We start from the raw sequence: 19,598 nt of genomic DNA, 5'->3' as shown, positions 1-19,598 counted from the left end.
TTATTGCATTATTTGTAATTAAAAATATACATGTATTTTATCATTTAATTTTTTTCACCTGCTGTAGTTTCATAATGTACTTTGTGTTATTGATTTCAATGATTAATTATCAGTTAACTTAGATTCAATGATTGTAGCATGCTTTGTTTATTTCAGTTAGTGTTATATTTAATATTTTAATATATGTATTTAATATAATATTATTGTGAATTAGTTTATTTTTCTTGCTATAACTTTATAATAGTATAATTAGTATAACTGTGACTAGCAGAATTATTTTTTCTGTATTCAGAGATTAATATACGTTGTAGGTTGATACTGTCAATAAGCCAACAAACTGACTTGAGGAAAAGAAGCATATCATGTACTGTTTAAAATTGGTGTTTCAAAATGTTCGTAGTGAGTCTGATTGGCATTTTCTTATGAAATAAATCTGCAGTGCTTTCAGTGGAGCTGGCAAAATTTTGTTGAAATTTCGGACAACTTTAAACCTCAGCAAGCTAAAAGATTAAGTACAGTTTCGTCTTCTCAATCAAGATGTTTAGAATGTTGTCACAAAGTAACTGATGTGAAAAATTTGTTCTAAATTACAATATATACAGATAAGAATGTGTAACTTTGAGAAAACCATAAAAATTTTCAGGCAAATTCTTTTATTTAATTCACTTAACTGATAATTAAATAAATTTATTTAAAATTTTTAAAATTTTGAAATATTTCAATCACCTAAATTTCTAATTTTATTTTAGGAAAATTAAATAAATTTATTAAAAATTTTTAAATTTTTGAAATACTTCAATCATCTAAATTTCAGATTTTATTTTAGGAACTGCTAGTGCAGTTTTCTTTAGTGTATGAAACAAGGTTTTTGTCCTGTAGTTTTCTAACAGAAAAACTGTGTTATGGCCTTTAGCTCAGTATTTATTCAGTAGACTTTCTGCATTCTTTTAAAAAATAATTTCCTAAAAAAAAAAATGAATTAAAAATAAAATCAAGGATATTTCTCACCAGAATTTTTTTAATATTAAATTGCTTTTTCCGCTTGAAACATTAAAATGTCTTGAAACCAGGTTTCTAGAATTATATTTCACTGATAATGAAATTGAAGAATTAATCACTTATAAGTCAGACTAACTTCATTTTTGAAAAAAAAAAAAAAAAATTACTATGATAAATTGAAATATTAGCTATATAGGTGAGATTAAGTGTTTACCTGTCATAAAGTGTCCTCTTTCTTCATTTGCGTCAATTTCTATTGCAAAATCAAGCAATTCCAATGTGTTTTTTTAACAATCTGTTTTACTTCTTATAAGTTAAAGGTGTTTTGTCTTCCCCTTCATAATCACTGCTTTCACTGTTGGCTGTTGTTATAAAATCATCCAGATCTACATTCTTGTCATTTCTCAATTGATTCCTCAACTTCTCCCTCTTCCACATCTGAAAATCTTTCACTGCCAATTGTCTTGCAATTTCTTTGGCTTCATTTCTAAACAATGAAAATCCATCAAATTGTTGATAACTGCTGACCACAACTGATGCATTCATTAAGCATTCATTGCTGATGAATGAATGTTGAACTGTATATAAATGAAATTCTAGCATTGGACAAATTAAATGGAAACAATTAAGATAACATATATGTGAAATTGTGTTTCACAAATCCGCATTGAGCAAAGGATTTAGTGTAATTGTACATAATCTCGAATAAAATGTAAAACATTCTTTTATCATTTATTAAAAATAAATTGGTAAATCAAGAAATGAATTACTTATACAGACATTAGTTTTCATTTTCCCATTGACTGCTATCAAAATTCAAACATAATATAAACAAAAGCATTATTTTTTCTGTTATAAAGTGTGTTCTACATATTTTAAATGCTGGTTTAATTTACGTGATTAAATGAACTTATTATTCAAAATAAACTGCTTACAAATATGAATTAAACTGTTATATCAGTTTCAATATTTGATTACATATTTCACTATTTTATTATTTTGTGTAATATTTTTTTAAAAAAGAATAAAATTCATTGAATAATTAATTTTCTTTCTGCAGATTTAATTCCATTTATGTTGATGCATATACTGCTCTATTCATTTTGTCTGTAATTATTCATGTTGTGCGGAAATGCTGTAGTACATATGCTGCAATAATGTAGAATAAAGAAATGTTGAATAACGTAATAGCTGCTAAAATCTGTTTCATGCTTTAGATGCCAGTATTGCCAAATGGAGATATCGCAGCTAAATTAAACTGAAGTCTTTATATATTCTTTTTGTGTCTGTATTTCTAAAATGAGTTAAAGCATTGAAAAATATTTATTAGAGCATATGAAGCATTAAAATTCATTTGTGACATCTGCAACAAAATTCTTACTAAAAAAATGAAATTAAAGCTTATTTAAATAATTTTTTTGAACTGATTTGATTATTGTGAATTGTTTAAAAACAGTTCTGTTGAAAATGCATATCAGTGCTTTATTGATAGTGGGAAGTATGCATGTGAAATAAACATGCAAACAAATCATTTGTAAGAATGTAAGCTTTTGATAAAGAAGGCAGCAATATTCAGCAAATATTTTAGAGAAGATAATTTTATTATTATTGAATTCAAAGGTATTGAAAGTAAGCAAAAGAAGGCAGTGGTTAATATTTATAACCAACTATCAATTATGCATAATATAAAATTCAAAGTTAATTATGTTTCATTTCTGACTTGGTTAAAGACTACTGATATTTAATATTTATTGTTGACTAAATCTTTTAATAACTTCTACTTATGTCTTAGAAATAACATAACGTATGTCATTTAAAGTATTAAATATTTACTGGAAGCTTTTAAATAAGAAATAATCACTCATATTCTTTATTGTGTATTCTCAGCAGAGTTGGCAAGTTTCTTCAGTGGTGGAGAAAACTTGTGAGAAGAAATTGGTTTTATTCCCTGTAACATTAATATTATGTTTATATTTTATTCATGTATAAGATTATTATAATACTAAGCAATTTAAATAATTTCATTATATATGATTTTAACCTTATTTGTATGCCTTCAATAACTTTGGTAATATTCATACGTATATGTATATGTGTACTTTTTTATTCTTGTTAAGACATTTGCTTTCACATCTATAAGTTTGGATAGATTTTGAGATGAACTTTTATCATAACTGTAATAAAAATATGAAATTAATGTATTTTTCTAAAGAACCAAAAAAATAAAATCTTAAAAAATTGAATCTATATCATCATCATCATCATTGATATATACTGTAACAAAAAAATAATTTTTGTGCTATTTTGTGCAATAACTTATTTTGTAATTTGGAATGAATAACTTTTGTTATGAAAGCAGGTGGAATTTCTTCTTTTATAAATTAAAAGAAAGAGGATGAGATATTGGATGAAAGAAGTAAAACAAACAGGGGCAGCATCTCAAGCCTATAAATTTGAAACTGCATAAAAAGAATTATTGTTTTCATTTCATTCATATAGTAAAAACCTTATTAATTACTTTAAAAGTATCTTTGATTTTATTTCTTATCAGTAATTCAAAACAGAATGACTTGTACCTTTTTATGTCTCCATGCTTGCAGTGCAATGAGCTTTAATTAAAAAAAGCTGAGCTATAACTGTACTCTACAAACAGTTCTCAAAATTTATCTAAAATATTTCCCATTTCAGACCATAAATCTGATGAATTTGAAATTTTTATTTTGTGTATTTCATTATTTTACATGCAATATTTAACAATGTATTAACATGCGAATAGTATAGATAACTTTCGAATATACGCAATTTTAATTTCCATTTATTTATACTCCCCCTTAATTTAGACTTCAGCATGTCCCTTAGAAAAACTCAGGATACACCCCTGGAAACAAAATATTACATAAATTTGGTCATGGTTAAAGCATTGAAATATTCTTTGAAACTATTATTTAAACATACAAATTGAAAAAAAAATGACTTTATAAAATCTTAAACTGTAGGGATGATTTTCTTATTGCGATTACAGATTTTGGGAGAGGATTCAGTGAAGTTATTCATCAGTGAATGAACAACAATTCTTCTACATTTTTCATTTTTTAATGAAAATTATTTAATTATTTTGCATTTTACTGCAGAAATAATAAAATATTTATTTTTCAAACAAGTTTAACTCTTATTAATAAATTTACCCCCTTTGGCAGCATCAATTTTTTTTCTATTCTCTCTCAGAAGAAATTCTGCCCCGGTTGCACAGCATTAAGTTACTGCAGGTATAATGTGATAATGCCTGTATTTCTGTTAATGGTCAGCAAGGTGATCATTGTTTTAGCTTTAATTGATACTAGATCAAAGGTATCACCACCTGCAATGATATGCTCAGTGATGCATCAGTGGCAGGACAGGTATTTTTTAATGAATGCAGTTTTCACTTATGATGGCTGTATGTAAGTGTGGAGGATCTGAGGGGAATGAATATATGGAAGTTTGCATTCATCATTGTTGTACTAACTCAGCATATGAATTGATGTTATAGATGTATTGTTCATCTCTAGTCAGCATATTCACTAGTTTGATAAATTACCATTACATTACTGACATTTTTAATGTTCATGGTTAGGCCTTGTCTTTGGAGCCTCAGTAGCCTCACCTTTAAAGATAGTTCCATGTTGCCCAAGATCTCCTGTGCTTCCTCAATATGCAGGCTGTTTGACACCTGCCTTGGCCAGCATATTCTCTAGATCTGTCGCCAATTAAAAATATCTCGTCAACAGTTGCAGAGAGATTGGTATGACAGCACTAACCAGCTAAGATGACAGATAAACTCTGGTATAGATCTAAAGTCACATGTTTTGAAATACTCATGACTATAAATAAATCTGTTCAACTCCATGCTCAGCAATATAATAGCTGCTATTATTGTTGCCAGAGATGGATGTTTGCAGCACTGATTTCTGCATATTTCAGAACTGCTTGAAATGTTAGTTATTTCATTCTTTCATTGTGATGTATTTGTAAAATAAATATAATTCTGTTAACTGCTATCTTTCATGTTATAGTAAGATTATTGGTGAGCACTGAAATTTGAAAATTTTAATTCTTGATTGTTATGCTCAACATTAGAAAATATTTCTATAATGTGAAATCATATTCTTTTGTCACTATGTATTATGCTTACATAAATATACCTTTGATGAAAAGTTAAATGTCTTGTTAAATTATCATTGGATGAAAAGATGATTTTCATCATATCAAATTTGTACTGCCTTTAGCCATAAGAATTTTTTTTATTTTTAATATTCTTTTTCATCTAAAACTTATTTTTTCATTTCTTAATCATCTGATTAATTTACAATGTAATCTTATTTTAGAAATAAAGAATAGATTTATTTTACAGTGTTTAATTAGGTATTTTATTTGCTAAGGAATTATTCTTATTTATTTTTTTTTAAAATGAATAAGAACAAACAGCCTATTAAAGTCATTTTATGCTGCTGGTGATTCAGATAGACTTTTTTTAAAGATAATTTCTTAGAATTTCAGGAAGAAAATTTTCTACAATTGATGATGATTTGATTTATTTAAACATTTAACAACTAGGGCAGCTTATTTTTTGACATTTTAAGTTGGATATAACTTCTTCAGTACTTAATTATCTTATTTTAATTCCATATTCTTAGTTATCTTATGCATACTTTGTACCTAGTTTATTTTTTCTTTGTTTCTCAGCATAATTATTAATTTTGCGTCTGGAAATATGTTTAATTGGAAGTTAATCAGTCATAGAGGAGTATAATTATTTTTGTAAAGCCTGATTATTGAATTTTGCTTCATTTTATAGGTATAGAGATTGTTCAAGCAGGATCTGGCTACCAAAGTCAAGTTAAAAGTGATATTTACAATTGTTCTTTTTGTTCTTTTGTTACTGTAAAACGGTGCAATCTGCAAGAGCATTTGCTGTTTCATAAAAAATATCCCCCTTTCATTTGTGATATTTGCAGTAAAACATTTTCCCAAAAAGTTTATCTTAAAAGACATTTAATGCTTCATTCAGGAGAGCGACCTTACATTTGTGAAACATGTAACAAAACTTTTAAGCAAAAAGCACATCTTGACACTCATTTAAGGATTCATTCTGGAAAACGGCCTTATAATTGTGAAGTGTGTAACAAAAGTTTTACTCAGAAATATGTTCTTAATACTCATTTAAGGATTCATACTAATGAATATCCATATCATTGCACTGTTTGTGGTAGCAAATATAGACATAAACTTGGATTGCAAAACCATTATTGTGAAGGTTGTATGTATCATTGTTGAATTTTCTTTAATAGCATGGACACTTCCTGCCATATCATGATGACTAAAGAATGTTGTTATTTGTTTTAAGGGGGAAAAATATTTTTTTAATGTGTAGTATTGAATTTTTCTGTTATCATTATATATAAATTTTTTTTTGTCTAAATATGGCAGATTTTTATTTTATGTATGAATTGAATTTAACATTTACAAAAGTATAAATAGATACAAATTAATGTATTTATTTAAACCTTCTTACGTATTTAAGTTCATAAATGAAATTCATAAATCTTCATAAATTGCATACAGGTTTTTTTCAGAGAGAAAGGACAAACTTAATATACTTTCAGATTGCTATTTTTATGCAATATAAAAATATATCACTAATACTTTACTATAAGAAAGCTATGTTAGTTAGTTAATTATAATCATAATTTTATGTAGACTTAACAGTTCTCCAAAATGCAAAAGATGACCATGCATAGGATGTCTTTTTTATCTAGACCTTGGTTATTTTTTCAGTGGGGATTCAGAAAATCTGCAAGAGCATTTGCTGTTTCATAAGAAATATCCTCCTCTCATTTGTGATATTTGCAGTAAAACATTTTCTCAAAAAGTATGGGTTATCCTTGTCCACTGTATTGTAAGAACTTTGCTAGCAAATTGTTGCAGCAGAGCATTTTAAATTATATGCAGCCTGAAATTGTGTTGCATGATAATTCTAACTTATATTGTGTAAAATTAATAATCACTTAGATGTATTACAGGAAACATGTACATCAGATGTTTGCACATAGCAAACTTTGATTTTTTCTTTATGAAATTATCTCTCTCTATATATATGGGTGGAAGTGAGAAATAAGTTTTATATGCAAGTACAATAATTTTCTTTTTAAAATATTCTGTGCAATAAGAATTTGTATACTGACATAATTTAAACACAGGGTGCTTTTACATTTTAATAAAGTGTAAAAATACATTATTTTTGTTTAATAAATTAACTAAAACACTTTTAATGCTGAATTAAATTAAAATTTAATTTATTAAATTAAAATTTTATGATTTATGTTTCAGAGCATCATTTAGGATCCATATGCTTGTATTTTAAGGTTTAATTTATTTGAATTTTTTTCAGTCATAAATAATAATAAGAATTAAATTAAACATTGTGTCATTGAATGGACAGTTCTCAAAATATCGGAGAGGGGAGATATTGTTTTTGGAAGTCTGAAATCCTTTTGTCTGTGCCTAAGGCATAGCTATTATAAATTTAACTGCAATATATATGATTTTAAAACAAAATTTCTAAAAAGAAACTGTTTTTGAGATGGTATAAGCATATCTGTTTATGTAACTTCAGATAACTTATCCACTTTAGGGTTAATTTGTCAAAATCTTTTGCATTGAGATATTTCAAATGACGATTGGTCTCTGTATTAATGTTCTAAAAACTGCTTTATCCTATAATGATAGTAATAATAAAAAAATTAAGAACATATGTTAGTGCACAGATCTTGCCATTGAGTGTGATATTTGTAGCATGATTAAAAAATTTGAAAATAATGTTTAATTCAAAAAAATAATGCTTTAAAATTCATTTAGTTTCATACTGGGGAGGGATCTTTTGTTTGAGAAGTGAAAAAGGAATCTGAATGTCTATTTAAAACTTTACGCAGTGCTTATCTGTATCAAAGTTCTGCTTGTGGCAAGAAATAGAGATATGTAAATAACATGCAGGTGCATTGTTACACAGTCATTATTCAGTGACTGTTAATCATCATAAAAAGTTAATGATGTTAATCTTCTTAAAAAATATAATCATTTGTAATGTTTTGTGACGATTAAAAATAACTTTTAAGTGTTTTGAAAATCATTGATAAAATATATTTAAAAATTATTATTACATGCAGCTTTAAATTATTAGCATATTTCAACTATGATTTATACATTTGTGTTTAAATGAATACAATGCATTTGGTTCCTCATAAATTGAGTTCAGTGCTGTATGAATTTTAATTATACATGTGTGACCAATGGAGAAGATATCCATGTAGGCATTTTTATTATTTGCATGAAAAATATGTTAAGTTGTATGTAAAAGGAAGAAATACCTGTATTAGAAAAAATGAAGTATGAAAGATTTTGATACCACATTTGCTAAGAATGCTACATATGGAAGAACCACAGTTGCCAATGATTTGAGCCTCCAATTTTGAAGAGACAGACTAAAAAAGACAAGGAAGAGAATGGACGAAGAGGAGAGATGCAAAACTAGATGGTGTGATTGGAAACATACTTGAAAAGTGGCAATTGGGAATTGCAGGAAAACTGATGGCTTGTAAATGAAAAAGCATATGCCCCCCCCCAAAAAAAGAACTGCTGCAGTTGAGAAGTTTTTAGTAACATAATTTAAGGTATTAATAAAATAAACACTTAAAAATTTCATCTAAATCTAAATCTATTATGTATATGGTGATTTTTAATTTGTGCCAGTAAGCATTCTCATGTAATAGAGTTAAACTAGGGCTCCCAAAATGCTGATTTTTTTTAACCTTTGTTCAGGAACAGAAAGTTTACTATTGTAAATTTCAAAAATCTCCCACACTAAATAAAAAATTTCTTTTCGTGTTGCAGATTGTTATTTATAGTGACTAACAGTAATTGTTAAGAAATGATATCTTTCTATACTGATTCGTTTTATATTTCAGGTTTTCTCAAAGATCTAAGCAATGTTATGAATAAATGTGGATTAACTCCTAACCATATGGTAAAAAATATATTGCATAAATTTACGCAATATATTTTTTAAAATTTTTTATATAGCGTATATCATGTATTTCATTAACTGAACTGTTTTCATAGATATGCCTGCTAGTGACATACTGGATAAGACTACTGAATGTTGGTATTTCATCCCAGGTTTAGTTCCTGGCAAATGAGCTAGCCATATGAGATTTGTATGATTCTTGCCATGAATAGTATGAATATGGGTCAGTTTCCTTTACAAAATTTTATATGCTGAGATAGATAACTTTTTAATGCTTTGCCATAATCAGTTAATTAAATTTCTTCAAATATTTTAGTCATGAAATTGTACATTAATGCAAATAAAACTGTTATTTCTGTAAAAATTTAAATAATTTTTATTTTTAATATTTAAAGTGGAACTTTGAAATGCTTAGAGCATTAATTTCTGATGAGATAATCATAATTATTGTTTCATAACATATACATCATAGGAGGAAAAATATCTTTCACTTTGTCTTGCCATTGGCTCAATTAGAATGAATGTTGCTTAAGGCATGTTCACTAGTGAAAAAATGCAGTTGTTTTATGCAAATTTCTTTCTTTCGGTGTGCAGATCTAGAAGTAAGTTTGGTTTTCAAGATTTTAATTGTGTTATCTTGTTCAAACTTCATATCAACTCTTAATGAATATAATCTGAATTAATGCAATTACTTTCTGCAAGGGCATCAATTTCTTCCCTTTTGTATTTAAACTTCTTGTCTTTTTTTAGTTCCTTTAAAATGTCTTTTCATTAACAATTTTTCTAATCATTCTATTGTATTCTTATGTTATTGAAAGAGGTTTATTTTTAGATCTTCAAAATCTTTTCTATGTTTAACCATTTCAGATTTGATTGCTTCTAGAAGCATTTAGTTCATTACAAAAGGCTTATAAATTATTTAACATTTAAAAAATTTCTTTAACTGTAAGAACGTGTTTGAAAAGTAAAAAAAGGAATCTGAATGCCTATTTAATAATGCTTTAAAATTCATTTAGAAGTTTCATACTGGGGAGGGATCTTTTGTTTGAGAAGTGAAAAAGGAATCTGAATGTCTATTTAAAACTTTACTCAGTGCCTATCTGTATCAAAGTTCTGCTTGTGGCAAGAAATAGACATATGTAAATAACATGCAGGTGCATTGTTACACAGTTATTGTTAAGTGACTGCTAATCATCATAAAAAGTTAATGATGTTAATCATCTTAAGAAATATAATCATTTGTAATGTTCTGTGAAGATTAAAAATAACTTTTAAGTGTTTTGAAAATCATTGATAAAATATATTTTAAAATTATTATTACATTCAGCTTTAAATTATTATTAACTTCTCTGTTGTTTAAAGCAGGGATGGTCAAAGCCAGAAATTTTAAAAATGTATTTATATAATATATTTATGATGTTGCTAAACGATATATAATATTATATATATTAAGTATTACAATACATTTACTGTATAAAGCCAAAACAGAAAGGCATGTCTCATTGTCCATGGAAAAAACAAGTTTGTGTAGAAGCGATCTGCTACCTCATTTCAGTGACATTTACACTGTGTATTTTAAGCTTTGCCCCATGCCTTTCTGTGGTATAGACGGACAAGTATAACAAGATTTATATCTGCCCCTAAAAATGTTTCAGAATGCAATATTTATTGATAATCTTCCTAAATGAGTAAAAGTACTTCTTCTTTTCTTTTTTTTTTTCAATGAATGTGAAAATTTTAGTTTCATAGTAAAGGTATCTTTACTAGTTCTGATAGCAAATTTTGCTGAAGAAAAGTAACAGATGGCACTACATATAATAGATGAATGCTTTTCTACACTTCTCTGTGGCCACAAGTTACTGATTGCATCTATTGCTAAATGGAAAGTGGCAGATAGATATCATCATTGTGAATAATGTTGAAATTATTATAAGTACAGTGTTGCTGGTGCTTGTTTGGAGTATTGTGGGTATTTGTAAAATATTTCAAACCTAAAATGTCTGTTAAAAAACTTAATGTTAATTCAGAGTATTGTAGAACGTGGAAATATGTTTTTTTTTAGTTTTAAAAAGATAGACCAGTGTGTCTCATCTGCACTCTTTTGTTCATTATTTGTGTGATGTAAAGCATTTAATAGTATGAATGTTTATTTTCTTGTATGTCTGAAAATCTTCTTTGGCTTATAATTTCTGTATGTGCATCTTATATCAAGGTATTTATTGGTTATAATAATTCTTCACGTGGGTTCTGGAAATTTATTTGAATTCATGTTAGTCAATCACATGATAATGTCATAATTATTTCATAAAATAATAACTATTCAAATTTGTTTCATTTTCTAGGTAGAGACTTTGTGAACTTTAAATCTGGGAACCAGTTTCAAGTTAAAAGTGAAGTTTACAAATGTTCTTTTTGTTTTTATGTCACCGAAAGAAACTATGACATTCAAGAACATCTATTACTTCATAAGAAATATCCTCCTTTCATTTGTGATATTTGCAAAAAAAGTTTTACTCAGAAATGTAATCTTAAAACTCACTTAAGACTTCATTCTGATGAACGACCTTACATTTGTAAAATATGCAAGAAAGCATTTAAACAAAAAAAGAATTTAGATGCACATTTAGTGATTCATACAGACATATGCTTGTATCGGTGCTCTGTTTGTGGCGAAAAGTTTAGACAGAAAATTCAGGTGCAAAATCATCATTTAAGACATCATACAGTCTAGTAATACTATTTTTTTTCCAGAAGCAGGAAGATACATTATAGATTTTTATAATTAAGGAAGAATATAGCATGTTTTGCAAATTTTTACTAGAATGTTTATTTTAAGATTCCTCTTTTCAATTATTTACTTTTTTTGATATGACTGAAATTTTCTTTGCTTGCTTGAATGTGACAAGTTTCCTGTTTTAAGAGATAAAAATTATAGGTTTTCAATCCATATTTTCAAAAATAAATTTAAAAAAAAAAAATGTATGTTTTTCAACATGAGAATAGTTTTTTGCTCATTGAAGAGATCCTTTTTCAGTGCTGAAGATAACGAGTATCTCAATGACTAATTCAACCCAGATTATTCAGTGAATTCACAACCAGTGACTATCAAATATGATTCTTAAGAGTTTAATGAAAACCTTTCAGAGAAAACAATCAAGAATTAAGAATAAAAATATGATGTTTTTTTCATGTTAAAAGAATTAACATGAAAAAAACCAACCCAACAGAATAAAGATAACAGATCTGACCAAAGCAACAGATATGAAAGAAACAGTGGATAGCATACAGCTTGAAATGTATCCTTAAATATTGCTTGATTAGAGTTTTACACTTGGATTACCATATCAGGAGAAAATAAACTGAGTTCACAAAAAATTAGAAACAAAGAGAAGAAAACAGATTCTTCTGATTGGATTTCATTCAGGAAAATGGCAAAAGCCTCTGATAATAAGGAACTGTTTGAGCTTACCCAGATTAATTTGATTCACCCAAAGATTTGCCTTTTTACAAGCAGAAGTAAATATTGATGATAAAAATAATAACAAAACTGACATTCAAGAATCTGCAGCAGGGAAAATTCTTCCCATTATCATCATGCTTGATGACATAAATTAGATGCATAGAAGAATTTGAAATCATTACCAAGAAGTAATCTCTGTTTATGTACATTTGAAAAACAGCACTGCTTATAGAAAAGTTACAAAAAGCTTACAGAAAAATGAAATCATGTTTCACATTTATCAACTGAAAAATAATAATTAAAAAAATATAATTCAAACCAGAAAAACATCTTAAATATGTTCTTGAGGAAGAAATCAAAACATATTTAATGAGAAGAAAATTTTCTGTGATTTTAGTCAAGCAAATAATTCGAATCGAAGATGAAACCGTTGAAAATGGTTTATTTTTTTCAATTGTTTAGAACAACAGAAGCCATTTATAACATTAACAATGTACTAAGCATCAGTGTTTGTACAGAACAGTTGAAGGCCAAGAAAATACCTGACACTGTACTTTCGATTCCGGAAATTTGAGCATATGCATCATTTATACTGCAGAAAAGAATGGTGTGTAAAATGTGGTCTTGAGTACCAAATTCAAAATATGAATTGAAACTAAAAGAAGAAGCTGCCTGTAAATAGCCAAGAACATATGAGCTCATTCTGAGTCACTCAGAGTACAAGAAAAGCAAAAATAGAAGAAAATTTCTACCAAATAATAGATTCAGAAACAAAGAATTCCTTGTCCTTTTTGGTCACAAAACCAAAGAAAAATCAACCAAAACAACAGCACGCATGAAAGACTGATAAAAAAAGTTTACATCTTCTGTGTGAAAATAAGGAAACATTGCACCCCTTGAGATGAACTATGAGTAGCCATGAGCTGGCTGTTTGATGATGATACTAAGAATTTTAATCAAGAAAGCAAAAATCTCGTATGAGAAAGTAACTGCAAATTTTAAAGCCACCAAACTCATTCATTTTGGTGAATCAGGAGACTGAATGGTTCCTCACAGCTGAAGTCCTGTTAATGGAGCAGTAACATGCAGAGTTGTTTTTCAACCCTTGAGATCACAGTTTCTGGCCTCATTTTGCCTATATTATTTTTTCCACTTTTTTTAGTGCATTAATTTTCAGCTATTTAGTGAAGGCACAAATCAAACTTATCACCAGTGCTGCAGTTCAAGTGACACAAAGTTATTTTGTTGGTAAATTTGGTAAAATACCTTAGGGAACCATTTGAGTTAACTGGTCTTAGCCGATAAGTTCTGTGTACTAGTAATAGAAAGACATTCATCAATAATTAAATTATGAGGTTCATTGTTAAGACTTCCTTTTAATTTATGTTCAGATTAAGGAGCTACAATGTTTTTACAATTTTAGTACATTACGCTGAGTGAAATTTTAAAGGGAGAACAGATCTATTAGCGTTGAAAATCTTTTGATATATCACTGAAAGATTATTGATTTTGTAAAATCAGCAGCAATTTGCAGTATATAAGCATAGCTTGCTTTAGTTTTCTTTTCTCAATTTTTCATAATAAAACTAAGTTAGAAAAAGGCTTTCAAGTGCTCAAGTGAAGGTTTCTTTTTTTTTTTTGGACGGGGGGGGGGAGGGCATTTCTTATTGCTTTCCTTAACCCTTCAAACGGGAGATGCATATGTGTGTTCAAAAATTGTAATGACACCATCAAGTATATAGACTTGCATCTTGAAATGTGTTCAAATAATTAAACTAGTATAAATATTGGAAATAAAAGAGTAAAGGTACAAAGTGGGAGGGTAATTTTGGAATTATAATCAAGGAAATACCCTTTTATTCATAGCCTTTTGGGGAATTTTAGGGTTTGGCCCCAAACTCTTGAACTGCTAGTGAACTTAATAGGTGAATATTCATTTAGAATTCAAACAACAAAAATTCATTGAAATTCATAAATATTTGTTGAACTGTGTGAAAATAAAATGTTTCTCTAAAAGTGTATATAAATTTATACTAAAAGAAAGAAAAATTTTAGAACAAACTTTTCACAAAGACCAAAAATTGAAATTAAAAATAAATTGATAAATGTGAATTATAATTCTGAAAATGTTAAAAGAAAAATTAAAGTAAACCAATACAAGAAAAACCAAAAATAAATAATGTAAAAAAGAACAGGAACGATGAGAAATCCTTTTAACTTTGACATGCTGTCTTCAGGAAGAGGATATGCCGAAATTGGTTACATTTTCCCTTTTATAAGAAAATCCTGGCTTTTATATATAAAGAATTAGCTGATGAATCATTGCAATATCTTTTTTTAATGTTTATGGTTCACCCCAAAACTCGGGTCCTCCCTGAAGCAAGGAAAAATAGCAAAAGTACAAAGTAAAATCATTATAGCAAAAATACAAAGTAAAATCATTATTGAAGATTTTTTCATTAAAAAGGAATCGTTTCCAAAATTGAAAACTTACCTATTATATGTAGAATAAAAACAAATATCTTCGGTTAACAAAATTTAAACATTGAAGCATTGTAACAGTGAAAATAACTGTTAGAAGCTAAGACACCTAGGGTTGCTAGTTTGGGTAAGTTTTCAATTTTGGAAGTGATTTATTTTTAATAGGAAGATCTTCAATAATGATTTTACTTCGTAATCTTTGCCATTTTTCCTTGTATTGGAGAGGACCAGAGTTTTTGGGTGAACTGTTAAAATTAAAAAAATGTATATATATATATAGGAATGGTTCACCAGCTAAGGTGATATAGAAAAGCAAGGATTTTCTTATGGTAGGGGAATTGTAATCAGTTTTGGAATATTCTCCTCCTGTAGGCATTATGTCAGAGTTGATTTTATTATTCTTCTTTCATGTTCTTTTTTACATTATTTATTTTTGGCTTTTCTTATATTGATTTATTTTAATTTTTCTTTTAACATTTTCAGAATTCTAATCCACATTTATCAGTATTTTTTTAAAAAAAATTATTTATCTGAATTTCAATTTTTGGTCTTTGTGAAAAATTGGTTCTAAATTTCTTTTCTTATGTATTTACTGATCAATTGTCGCCCAGACAGTATAGTGGTTGGGGAGCCTATTACGGTACTGAAGGGCCCGGGTTCGAATCCTGGAGAAGACATGGATGTCTGTAAATATATAGTGTCGGTGCGGCATGGTGGCATTCTAAATATGCAGTGAGCCAAAAGTCCTCTGATGTGAATTAAAGGCAGAAGAGACAGGTGGAAGGCCCCCAGATTCCCCCACGGTGTTCTTCCTCAAAACTGGGGGTGGAAAATAGAAGTCCAACCTCTCTTCGGAGTAGGCTCTGGCAACCATTGTTCCATGTAATATGGACATGACAACAACAACAAGTGATCAATTTTCAGTGGCATAATGCACGAAAATTCTTTAAATGATTTTATATTTTTCTTTATATATATATATATATATATATATTGTGTTTATGTAAATTTATACTAAAGTATAATGTTTCGATTCTAGGACATCATTCTTGTATCTTCTACTCGTCAGCTTGCCATTCTATGTAATATATAGGTCCACAAGGCTACCTATATTTTTCATACCAATGTCATTACTTCTTCATCTTGATTTTATGACCTTTCATGTCTCATAGTTGCATTATTTCTTGTTCATATGAAGATTGAGCAATTTTCTGGTTCCAAGAGTAATTTTGTGAAGAAGACTTGACACCTCTTCATATTATGTCATTTGCGATATTCATCTGCTCTGTTTCTTTACATCCTGCAAAGTGAACACAAACTACAATTCTAGATGATTGCAAACCTTATTGATGAAGGTGATATTGTATAGTTTTTTGTTGACACTTTTTGTACTGTAACCCAGAAAAGCTGTCTCGTAAGTAAGTGGCAAACAAGGTTCTTGTTCTGTTTCAGTGGTCATTTATGGACAGAAACAGTTGTCAAGTTTTGTTGTTTCATGTGAGCAACCTTGATCTAATCTTTCATGACTATTCCAAATAGTTTAGAGCTGTTTCTAAGTTTAATATTTTGAGATGATGAAGAAATTTGCTACTTGCCTTTTGATTCACATATTTCGAGGTAACCAGCTACACAGCATTGGTTCTTGTAAGTCATAATGCTGAGACATTGATCAGACTTTTTCTGTGAAAAATACTATTAAACCTCCATAATATGAACAGCATAATATGTGAGTTCCGGTCCACAATCGTATTCTTGAATTTTGTCAGTATGTTAAATAAACCAATATCATATCAAGAAGCAAGTCGAAAAATAAGAAACGTATCTTTTCACATTTTTTATTGAAACTTAACAACACGTGTACAACATTACAACGACATCCATAGCTGGCACGCAGAGAAGAAAACTTAATGTTGCCAACATGGTAAAGATAAATGTACCAAACTAACACGCCTCCTTACATTTATATTTACTAATTACAAATAAACATAGATATAAGCAACCTTTTCATCTTTACCATTTACAATTAAGCATAGATATAAACACTAACATTCAACACTTAACACAAATTATTTCAAAAAGGTTTCTTTCATTAACTTAAATGTTAAAATCAAAGTTAAATACAATTTAGTTTACATACGGACATTACCAAAATCTATTTCATCTCAAGCAAAATATTTAAATAAACAGTATACAAAATTTATTTCAATTTCAAACCTTCTCTGAATTTCATAAATTTAATCTTTCCTAAAGACTTAGTAAAGATATCTGCAATATTTGATTCTGAACCAATCTTTACAATTTCAATTACTCCATTTTGAACTTTTTCGTGAACATAATGATATTGAACTTCTATGTGTTTTGAATTTTTAGTGAAGTTCTCATAATTAGCAATGGCCAAAGCTCCTGAATTATCTTCATAAATTTTAATGGGGTGAGTTATATCAGCAAAAACATCATTCACAACATTTTTTAAGAAATTAATTTCTGTCACAGCCTCAGATAGAGGAATATATTCAGCAAAAGTGGAAGATTTTGTCACACAATTTTGCTTTTTGGATTTCCAGTAAATTGGATTACCAAATAATTCAATAACAAACCCAGTAGTTGACTTTCTGTCAACAATATCACCTGTCCAATCAGCATCAAAATAACAATTCATAATATCAGTTTTAAGATTTTTACTATAGGTTAATTTTAGATGTTTTGCTAAGTACAAATACTTAAAACTCTCAAAGCATATTTGAAATGTGTCTCATCATAACAATTTTGCAATCTACTTAAATAATTTACGCTGAAAGATATTTCTGGTCTAGTACCATGACTAATATACAAGAGTGCTCCTATTAGATTTCTATATTTGACATTTTGATTTAAATTAGATTGGCTTAGTTTAATATTAATCTCCATTGGTGTATCATAAAGCTTTGAATTTTCAATACCATACAGTTTAGCTAATTCAATATAATTTTCCTGACTCAATATTAAGATATTACTTTTCTCATTATCATATTCAATATAAATTCCAATGTAGCTTTTTACTTTATTTAAATCCTTCATTTTAAATTTATTATATAGCTGTTCTTTAATATCATTAATTACCTGAGTATCTTTGCAACATATCAACAAATCATCAACAAATAAAAGAATATATATAAATACATCATTTTCAGATTTTACATAATAGACTAGACTCTCAATATACTCGTTAAAACACTCATACCAAGCACTAGGGCTTTCTTTCAACACATATAGTGCTTTCTTTAATTTATACACTCTATTCGAATTATCATTATAGCCTTGTGGTTGTTTAACGTAAACCTCAGACACAACATAACTATGTAAAAAAGCAGTTTCAACATCCATTTGACAAATATTTAAATTATATTGACAAGAATATGAAAGTAACAATTTTAAAGTTTGCATATTAATGACAGGGAAGTAAGTATTCTCAATACTATCTTTGCTGGAAACCGCAAATCACTAATCTAGCTTTAAAAACATTACCTGGTTTTCTTTTGAATACCCACTTCACACCTAGAATTGCTTTATCCTCTGGTTTAGTCACTAGTGTTCAAGTGTCGTTTTTAACAAGACTTTTCATTTCACTGTCCATTGCCTCTTTCCAACGTCCAGCCTCACTGCATGTTTTCGCCTCCTCAAAGTTACCTGGAACTGTAGCATTACAAAAATTTGCACTAACACAGTAGTACCCGAATTCTTCATGAAATCGAACTGGTGGTTTGATTTGCCTTCTTGGTCTCATTCTACTTTTTGTTTCATCTTCATTTATCACACTGTCCTTGGAGTTATCATTACTCGATTCATATGACACTTCTTGAGGTTCATTCTTCTTATTTGTATCATCATTCTCATCTTCATCATCCCAACCTACACACGTTATGTCTTCTTTAATGATATCAACATGCCTGGCAACTATTATTCTGTTATTCATTAAAACTCTATATCCAATTTCTGTATATCCAAGTAAAATTCCAAATTCAGCTTCTTTATCCCACTTTCTCTTTTCTTCTGGTTTTCTTACATACACTGTACTTCCATATAATTTCAATTCATTTGCAGATGGTTTCCTATGAAAAAATATTTCATATGGTGTCTTCTTTACAACAGTATTTGTTAATGTCCTGTTTTCCAAATAAGCAGCAGCTTTAATTACTTCAGGCCAGTAACATCTGCCAACTTTTGCTTTGGCTAAAAGACATCTTGCCATATCCATTATAGTTCTGTTGTAACGCTCAGCAGTACCATTTAATTCATGTACATATGGTGAGCATGACTTTATCTTGATACCTTTTTCTCTTGCAAATTTGTATGTCTTGCTGTTCATATATTCGCTACCATTATCACATCTTAGTTCTTTGATAGTCTTCCCTGTTAAATTTTGAATTTCATTTACATATTTAAGCAGTCAGAGACTTTATCCTTAGATTTTATACAATAAATTTTTGCCAACTTGCTATAATCATCAATAAAACTCACAAAGTATTTTTCACCAGCTCACCAGCGGCCGAGCAGTAAAGTCGCTGAACACTGGTAGTTCGGTCCGAGGTTTGAATCCCGCGAACGGGCTGGCTGCATGGG

At 28.5% G+C, this 19,598-nt stretch overlaps 1 protein-coding gene across 4 annotated transcripts in view; it reads left to right on the top strand.

The window, feature by feature from the left end:
• The window catches only part of LOC118188773 (zinc finger X-chromosomal protein-like), a 70,192-nt gene that overhangs the window by 42,939 nt on the left and 7,655 nt on the right, over positions 1 to 19,598 (top strand). Inside the window, exon 3 of one of the 4 annotated variants that reach the window (XR_015042067.1) lies at positions 11,401 to 13,766. The exons of 1 other annotated variant lie outside the window; for it this stretch is intronic. Coding sequence is in view for 2 of the 3 variants with exons in the window: in XM_085820359.1 (XP_085676485.1) it covers positions 11,401 to 11,789 (389 nt within the window). In the remaining variant the exon portion in view is untranslated. Of the gene's footprint in view, positions 1 to 4,612; positions 5,229 to 11,400; positions 14,122 to 19,598 lie in introns of those variants that run through there. 2 more of the 4 variants (XM_085820359.1, XM_085820361.1) reach the window with 2 other exon arrangements.

The sequence above is a fragment of the Stegodyphus dumicola genome, chromosome 7, assembly GCF_044657685.1.
Source record: "Stegodyphus dumicola isolate Sdum_Otavi_A_Nest chromosome 7, ASM4465768v1".
Taxonomy (NCBI): Eukaryota; Metazoa; Arthropoda; class Arachnida; order Araneae; family Eresidae; genus Stegodyphus; species Stegodyphus dumicola.
This window is presented reverse-complemented; position numbering and strand designations above follow the sequence as displayed.